At 41.3% G+C, this 8,701-nt stretch overlaps 1 protein-coding gene across 1 annotated transcript in view; it reads left to right on the top strand.

Moving 5' to 3' along the window:
* The first annotated feature begins 274 nt into the window (after window positions 1-274).
* The window catches only part of LOC138171607 (uncharacterized), a 12,523-nt gene continuing 4,096 nt past the window's right edge, over window positions 275-8,701 (top strand). Inside the window, 2 exon segments of the mRNA XM_069101139.1 lie at window positions 275-361; window positions 2,045-2,170. Coding sequence (XP_068957240.1) covers window positions 275-361; window positions 2,045-2,170 — 213 coding nt within the window.

Below are 8,701 nucleotides of genomic sequence, written 5' to 3'. Positions count from 1 at the left end.
TAATAATAGCACCAGGGCTGTTGTGAGAATAAATTAGTTAGCATATGTAAATTGCTTTGCAAAGCTTAAAGTGCTATAGAAATTCTAGCTATTTGTCACATGGGAATGATCCTCCTTTTGGAGGAAGGTCGGCTTATATTGGGCTCCACTGAATGAATCTCCTGGTTAACTCAAAAAGAGGAGCTGGCCAGCTTATGGGCCCAGGTTTTTCACACCAAAATCATCTTGTTTATGGACAGGAACAGGTCCCAAGAAGCTACATAGATTTGGAAAGATGGGGATGACATCGGAGGGAGAAAATCAGAAGGAGGACAACAAGCAGAAAATGGAGACTGAGATTCCATTAGACACTGAGGGCCAGGTGACTAATAGCTCAGCTGCTGCTGTCAAGGATAGAGGGACTCTCTGAATTTACCGCCATTGACCGAAGCCACCTTCAGGAAAATCAGTCCTGGGGTTGTGCATCCAAAATCTAAAAGATTTCAGGTGGCAAGATTAATAGAAATGGGGCAGTGGGTGTGATTTCACTCAGAAAAGAAATAGCATTTGGGTTGTAAACCAAAAACAATACAGTGCAGCAAACATTTATTTAGTGTCTGCTGCATACAGAGGACTGGAGGGGGCTACAAATGAGAGGGTTGAATCTCCTTGTCTTTACAATGTGGAATCCCCCAAATCTCAGCATTTGAAGGGAGCTCAGAGGTCATATAGTTCAATCCCTTCTAGCTGAGGAATGTGACACCAACAAATGGTATTACATACTAAGTGAATTAAAGATCAATAAAATACAGAGCTAGGCGGGGTCCAAAGAGGAGGTTGTTTTTTGCCTGGGGTTATCCATGGAAATTTCAGAGAAGACAGGGCATCTGAGTCAGATTTGAAAGGATAGGTAGGGAAATAGGAGAGGAAAGGGATTCTGGGGTTAGAGATCTTAGAGAGGAAAGTCACGGAGCTGGTAAAATGGAACAGATAGCATGTTGTGGTAGAGGGGCAAGGTGGGGCAAAGAATGACCTCATGGAAGTCAGGCTTACTTACAGTTTTAAGAGAAGCAGGCATTCCCAACCCCTCTATATAGGTTTTTCTATGTTCTTTGCTTTATGAAAGAGTAGGGTGGGGTAAAGGAACAAGTGAGGAGAAGGAAAGGAAGAATAGGGAGGATAGGGAAAAACAAAGGAGCTTGGATGCATGAGACAGACTCAGCAACTAGATTGCCTAACAATTCAGTAAATATTAATTAAGACTTTATCATGCACAAAATACCCTATAAGTTGCTAAAAGGCAAAAATGGAAAACAATTTCTTCCTTCAATGAGCTTGTATTTTACTGGATTTTTCTAGTCCCAGGGTGACTGTGAAAGCCCATAGAGAAGTCGACAAGTAGGAAAGAAAGCCAAACCCAGGGCCTGCCTAAGCTCAAGAAGACTGGCTCGAGCAGGTTTTCCATCTCAGTTCTCCAGACTTTAGATTCTGTCTCAAAGAGAATTTTGACATTTCCAGTGCAAAAAAGTCCTAATGTAGGATGGGTACAACCCCACTGGCTTGTTTGGGCACTTGTCCAGAGTGCTAGATAGTTTCTGTGGGTATAATGGCAAGGGTATTTGAATTGGAGTCAGAATACCTCGGGTTCAAATCTCAGTTCTGCCATTTATGAGATCTGTAAATGTGGGTAAATCACTGAGCCTCTCTATGAGAGCAGCAGTCGCTTCATCTTTTAATAGAGTTAATAGCGTTAGCTTGTGTTAGCTAAATCATTGGACTGATAAGACTCAAACTAACACAAAATGTGCAGTGTCAATCTTAAAACACAGTATGTGCCATCTATGATAACATCTGCTTTTATAATTGTTTTAGGGAAGAGAGGAATAGTGGTAGCCAGTAAAGGAGCTCCATTCATCTCCTGGCTTAGTGATATCCCCAGGTAACCTTTTCCCCAAAGTTCTATCCAATGATGAGGACTCCTAGGCATTCACTCACTTAGCTAGAGGAAGGTACTCCCATTATGGTTTCATGTAAATGATACTTCTGTCCCATTCTTTCCACTTAGTTGCTGGCATTACAGATATCAGCCAGAAGAGGTCTGGAACATGTGAACAAAACCAAAGAGAAGATCTCAAAACTCAACCAAGTGATCAAGAGGCAGTGGAATGAAATCGAGCTGGTAAAATCCCGGGTAAGAAGCTGACATGTCATTCATTCCACTGATTCACAATTATCTTTAGTTCTCTCTACTAGGAGTGTGACTTGGCAAATTGTTTCAATTTTCTGGCCTTCCATTTCCTCCTCCTAAAATGAAGAGATTGTATTATATGATCGCTAAAGTATTTTCTAGTTTTTACATTCAATAATTTATATATCTAGAACTAGGAGAAATGAATAAAAATTTTAGAGGGACAGGTTTCAACTGTAAGGGAGAAAGAAGTCTCATCTCTAACTTGTGTTAGGGATGCTTCCTCTTTTGGTGGGGGATGGGGATGTTTTCCAGGATGGTAATTGGTGGCAATTACAAAGATCAATTAAAAAATTGGAGGGAGACTTGAGATAAGATAAAACAATTTGTCAAAGTAAATCCCTTTACATGCACAAATAATCCCAATCCATCTCATCTTCTCCAGTAGATTACCCTTTATATCATCTTCATTTTCTTAATTATCTTCAATCTCTTCCTATCTACTGGTGTTTGCTTATTACTTAGAAACATCTCCTCCATCCTCAAAAAATCCTCACTTAATCCGTACATCCTTGACAGGTATCATCCTAGATCTCTCCTTACTTTCATGAACAGTCCTTGAGAAGGATACCTACAACTGATGCGTCCACTGCTTTTTCTTATTGATCTTAACTCTCTGAATCCTGGCATTGTTAAGCAGGCTGTTATAGGCTATCACCCAGTCATGAGGTGAAGAGGACCTATAGAAGTGTGGTGGCGATGTCAGAAGACAGAAGAATGTGTGCTCAAGAGATGATGTTGTTAAGGTAGAATTGAAAGCACTTTGTAACAGATTGGGATATGGAGGGGGTTGAGAGAGAATTAGTTAAGGGTGACACCTCAGTTTTGAGGCTGGGTGGCTGGGAGGTTGGTTGTGCTCTCAATAGTAATAGGAAAGTTCAGAAGAGTGAAAGGGAAAGATAATGAGTTCAGTTTTTGACATGGTTGAGTTTGAGGCTGCTATGGGACATCTAATTCAAGATGTCCAATGGGCAGTTAGGGATGAAAGACTGGAGGTCAGGAGAGCAGTTAGAACTGGATCAATAAATCTGAGAATCATAGAGATAAACGAGTCTATTGTATAGAAGGAGAAGATCAAGGGCAGAGCCTTTGGGAAAGACCCCTAGCATTACCGGATAAGACCTTGATGAAGATTCAGCAAGAGGCTGAGAAAGAAGAGTCAGCTAGAAAAGAGCAGCATTCCAAAAAGATTAAGAAGAGAGGAAAAGTGTAGGAAGAAGGGTGTGATCAACTGGGCCAACAAAGGCTTCAGAAAGATCAACAAGCATGAGGATTGAGAAAAGACCACTGGGTTTGGTCATCACTTGGAAGAGAGCAATTCAATTGAATGATGAAGTTGGAAGTCATATTTCAGAGAGTTAGGAAAAGAGTGAGAAAACAGAAAGTGCACACATCAATTGTAGATGTCCTTCTCAAGGACTCTTCATGAAAGTAAGCAGAAGTCTAGGACAATAGCTATTGGGGATAGATGGATCAGCTGAGGACTTTTATTTTTTTTAATTTTTTGCTTTTTGGAGGGGGGAGTGTAGGGCAGTTGGGGTTAAGTGACTTGCATAAGGTCACATGGCTAGTTTTTTTGTGCTTTTTTTTTAGTTTTTGTGTCAAGTGTCTGAGGCCACATCTGAACCCAGGTCCTCCTGACTCCAGGGCTGGTGCTCTACTCACTGTGCCACCTAGCTGCCCCTCAATTGAGGACTTTTAGAGGATGGAGGAGCTCTGAGTATATTTGTAGGAAGTAGGGAAGCAGCAGTAGACAGGGAAAGATTGAAGATAAGTGTGAGACAGGATGATAGAGGGACAATCTACTGGAGAAGATGGGATTGAATGGCATTATTCATGTATGTGATTTACCTTGGCAGGAAAGACTGCTTTCATATGAGTGAGGGGTGGAGATATGAATAATATATAGTAGTTGCCATTTATATAATGTTTTAATTTTTAATAGTAGTAGTAACAGTAGCTAGTATTTATGTATGTACTTTATAAGTACTTTTGCAAAGTACTTTACAAATATTATCTCAATTTATCCTCACGAGAACTCTGGGAGGTAGATGCTATTCCTATTTTACATACTAAGAAAGGATGAAAGAGGGAGATGAGAGCAGGGAAAAGAGGAAACAGGTTAAAAAAGGTTGAGTGACTTGTCCAGGGTCACACAGCTATCAAATATCTAAGGCAGAGTTTGAACTCAGACCTTCCAGAACTCAGGTCCATTGTGTCATCTAGTTGCCACATAGCTTTACAAATGTTATTTCATTTAGTCTTTACTATATTCATTTTATAGAAAAGGAAACTAAGGCACTGAGATGGTCAAGTGACTTGTCCGGGATCACATAGCTGGCAAGTTTTGGAGGCAGGATTTGAACCCAGATATTTCTGACTCCAAGTCCAATGCTCTATGTGTGACCTGGCTACCAAACAGTGGGGGAAGGCCCTTGAGTTATATGAGATGAGGAAGAAGAGGAGGAAGAGAAAGGAGCTTTCAAGAAGTGACCTTAATTTTTCTCAATATAAAGCAAGGTTCTCAGCTGAGAGGGTAATGGAGATAGAGGTGTGAGGAGGTTATGAAAAGGCTCAGTAAACCTTCTGTGGTGTGTATGACCATGAATCAATTAGTGAAGTGCAAAAGAACTGCCTTGCTGTGGTGAGGGCACAGTGGAGAATATTTTATATGAATTCATAGTGGACCCAGTCAGCGCAATTTCATAATTTCCTCCAACTTCATTCAGCAGTGTGTGACTAGGAGGAAAGGGAGTGAAAAATGACAGTATTCTAAGACTAGAGTAAGATTAAGGAAAACATGGGAGGGAAGAGTCTTTATTATTAATATCCTCTGTAATGTGTATATTTTGTGTATAATGTATTTTTTCTAGCAAGCATGATCAATTCATTCCCATTCCCCATGTAAGCATGGCACTTACATATACAAATGTCTAAGAAGTAAATGTCTCATATACATAGAAAGGTCATAGAAACCAACAAACCATACCCTTAGAAATGAAATGTGGAAGTCATAGTTTAATGGATTCTCCAACAAAAGTTTTTAGAGAAAGGAGATCAGGTAAGACCTCCTGGAGGAGAGAAGTCTAAAACAGAGTTTGAAGGCAAAGGAACAAAGCAGAAGACGATGTCTCCATCTTCACTAAATGACTGGTCCTGAAGATCCCTAGAAAGTACAAACACAGAAAAAAATACCTAGAGAAGGAGGTGGAGGTACAGGCTGGAAGGATAAACAGTTCACTTCTCATATCATGAGGGCTTGTGGGAAGAAACCTAGGAGTCGGACCTCAAGGCCAGAAGGGACACTGAAGTGTCATAAAACACATATCATGTGTCTATCCGTGTTCTTTTGGAGAATGAAGTTTTCCCAAGCCCCCTACCTAGTTTCTGAGAGGATGGAGTGACCTTCCAATTTTTGTTTACCTTATTTTAATGGAGGAGGCAGGATGTACATAAATCCCCAAGATACAGTTCCATCCCATTGAGTTCATTATTGTCGTTGTTCATCTTTCTTTCTCAAAGAGGACCAGTGACTTCAGGATGTTCCAGATTTGCAAGTGAATTGGATTTAAGTGAGGCAAAGCTGTGCACATTCAATTCAATATACTTGTGTGTAGATCACTGTGCTCAGGACTGAGGATGGTGCAAAGTGTAGATAAGAAGTGGTCTCTGCCCTCATCAGTATTTAATAGTTAAGACATCTGTCTTTTGATATGGGCTTTAGCAAATGAAAAAAGATTCAACTGGTGAGGGAGAGGGAGAATATTCCAGGATCAGGGACCAGGGTGTAAGCAAAAGCATAGACGTAGGACAATGCAGGGTTTTGGGGGAGTGTGTGCAGGAGACAATGTATAGGTCAGTCTGGCTGGAGTGAACAGTGAGAGAAAGGGAGGTAAGAATGCAAAAGGAAGGAGGGCATTAAGATTATAGAAGTCCATCGACAAAGAAACAGACAAAAATAGGAGTAGTTAGCTAGAGTCTAGGGAAATAGAGAGAGGGAGTTTAGGCAAGGGAGGTTTTCTGGAACAGGGGAGTATGGGACTAGATTGGTAAGGTTAGGGAGGGAAGCTATTGCAGGAAGAGGAAACAAGGATGGAAAAGCTACCATTAGCCATGACCAGCCATGATGGCTATGGGTCTAGAATAAGAACAACTGGGGAATGGTTCAACAAGTTGTGGTATATGATTGTGATGGAATACTACTGTGCTATAAGAAATGATGAGCTCAGTAAGGGGGGCAGAGTCAAGATGGCAGAGTAGAAGCGGGACCTCCCTGCTGCTCTGGCTTCCACCTTCCCCAATCAATGTAAAGAGGGGACTCTAAACAAACTTTGGAGCTGCAGAACCCATAAAATGACACAAAGAAGCTAAACTCCTGCTGAGGACAGCCCAGCAGGCCGGCAGGAATCGGCCAGCACAGCATTCTGGGAGCCGAGCCCAGCCCCACTCTAAGGCTTTAGCCCCAGGGCAGGCCTGACAGCTGGAGGGACTCCAGATCAGCAGCAGCTGTGGCCATTTCCAAATTTATCAACATAAAGATGTGAAGGACAAAGTGAAAGTTCAGTGCAGTCTGGACTTTGGGACCCAGTAAGTGGAAGTGTGTGGCTTTTGCCCTGGTGCGAGAAGCCACAGAGACATTGGCACAGCCAGCCAGCCTCACGTACAGTCAGCTTCAGGCACAGTCAGCTTCAGCTCCTGGCCTGCAGAGTGTAGGGGGCCCAAGCACCAATCTGAGGGATAATTGCTCTTGCTTTAACCTGCTTGGATCTGGATTGCAGTCTAGGGTGGAGGTCCTGGGATGTGTGTCTAACTTGCCAGAGTGTGTGGAGGCCTCAGAGAAGGCACCCATCTAATACCTCTGGAAGCTAAGAAAATCCCAGGGATTGGGATGAAAGCTCCCCTGCCTGGTGGCAGAGTTCTACTGTGGCAAAAAGCCCAGGGGTCAAGTGACTGAGGGGCGACATGACCAGGCAAAGGAAACAAAGCAGACAGAAGATTCCAACATTACACTCCTATTTTGGGGACAAAAAGAAGCAAAGCATGGAACTCCTGCATCAAAATCTTCAAAGGAAAATACGAGCTGGTTACAGGCCCTAGAGGACCTTAAGAAGCAGATAAGAGAAGTGAATGAAAAATTGGGAAGAGAAATGAGAACGATGCAAGAAAATTATGAAATGAGAGTCAACAGCCTGACTGAGCAAAATAATACCTTAAAAAATAGACTAACTCAAATGGCAAAAGAGGCTCAAAAAGGCAATGAGGAGAAGAATGCCTTAAAAAGCCAAATTTGCCAGATGGAAAAAGAATCTCCAAAGCTCAATGAGGAGAATCATTGCTTCAGAATTAGATTGGAGCAAATGGAAGCTAATGACTTTATGAGAAATCAAAATGCTGTTAAACAGATCCAAACAAATGAAAAAAAATAGAAGGCAATGTGAAATATCTCATGGGAAAAACCACTGACCTAGAAAATAGATCCAGGAGAGATAATTTAAAAATTATTGGACTACCTGAAAGCCATGATCAAAGTAAGAACCTAGAAATCATCCTCCAGGAAATTCTCAAAGAAAACTGCCCTGATGTTTTAGAACCAGAGGGCAAAATAGAGGTTGAAAGAATCCACCGATCACCTCCTGAAAAAGATCCCCAAAAGAAAATTCCTAGGAATATTATATCCAGGTTCTGGAAGTCCCAGATTAAGGAGAGAATATTACAAGCAGCCAGGAAGAAACAATTTGAATATTGTGGAAACACAATCTGGATAACCCAGGATCTGGCAGCTTCTACACTGAGGGATCGAAGGGCTTGGAATATGATATTCCAGAGGTCAAAGGAGCTGGGATTAAAACCAAGAGTCACCTACCCAGCAAAACTGAGTATCATGTTTCAGGGGAAAATATGGTCATTCAGTGGAATAGAGGACTTTCAAGCATTCTTGCTGAAAAAACCAGAGTTGAATAGAAAATTTCACATTCAGATACAAGAAGCAAGAGAAGCATGAGAAGCTAAACAGGGAAAAGAAATCATAAGGAACTTATCAAAGTTGAACTATTAACATTCCTACATGGAAAAACAATAATTGTAACTTATGAAACTTTTCTCAGTGTTGAAGGGAATAGAAATATATATGTCTATATATGAGGGTATATGGGCATATGAATATATATGTGAATATGTGTATATATGTTTGCAGGCATACATATATAGAGGGCACAGGACCAATTTAACAGGAAGGGATGATACTTAAAAGATGAAATTAAGAGGTGAGAGAGGAATATAATGAGAGGAGATGGGGAGAGACAGAATGGGGTAAATTATCTCATATAGAAGAGGGAAGGGAAAATGATTACAATGGATGGGAAGAATAGGAAGGCAAAAGGGAATGGGTCAACCTTATTCCCATTGAATTTAGCTTGAGGAGGGAATGAAATACACACTAAATAGGGTATCTCACCCTCCAGGAGAGTAGGGGGG

The sequence above is a fragment of the Petaurus breviceps genome, unplaced genomic scaffold (assembly GCF_028583685.1).
Source record: "Petaurus breviceps papuanus isolate PSGF00001 unplaced genomic scaffold, PetGlider_PUasm1.0 454, whole genome shotgun sequence".
Taxonomy (NCBI): domain Eukaryota; kingdom Metazoa; phylum Chordata; class Mammalia; order Diprotodontia; family Petauridae; genus Petaurus; species Petaurus breviceps.
Note: the sequence above shows the minus strand (reverse complement) of the source record. Positions and strands in the feature narration are given on the sequence as shown.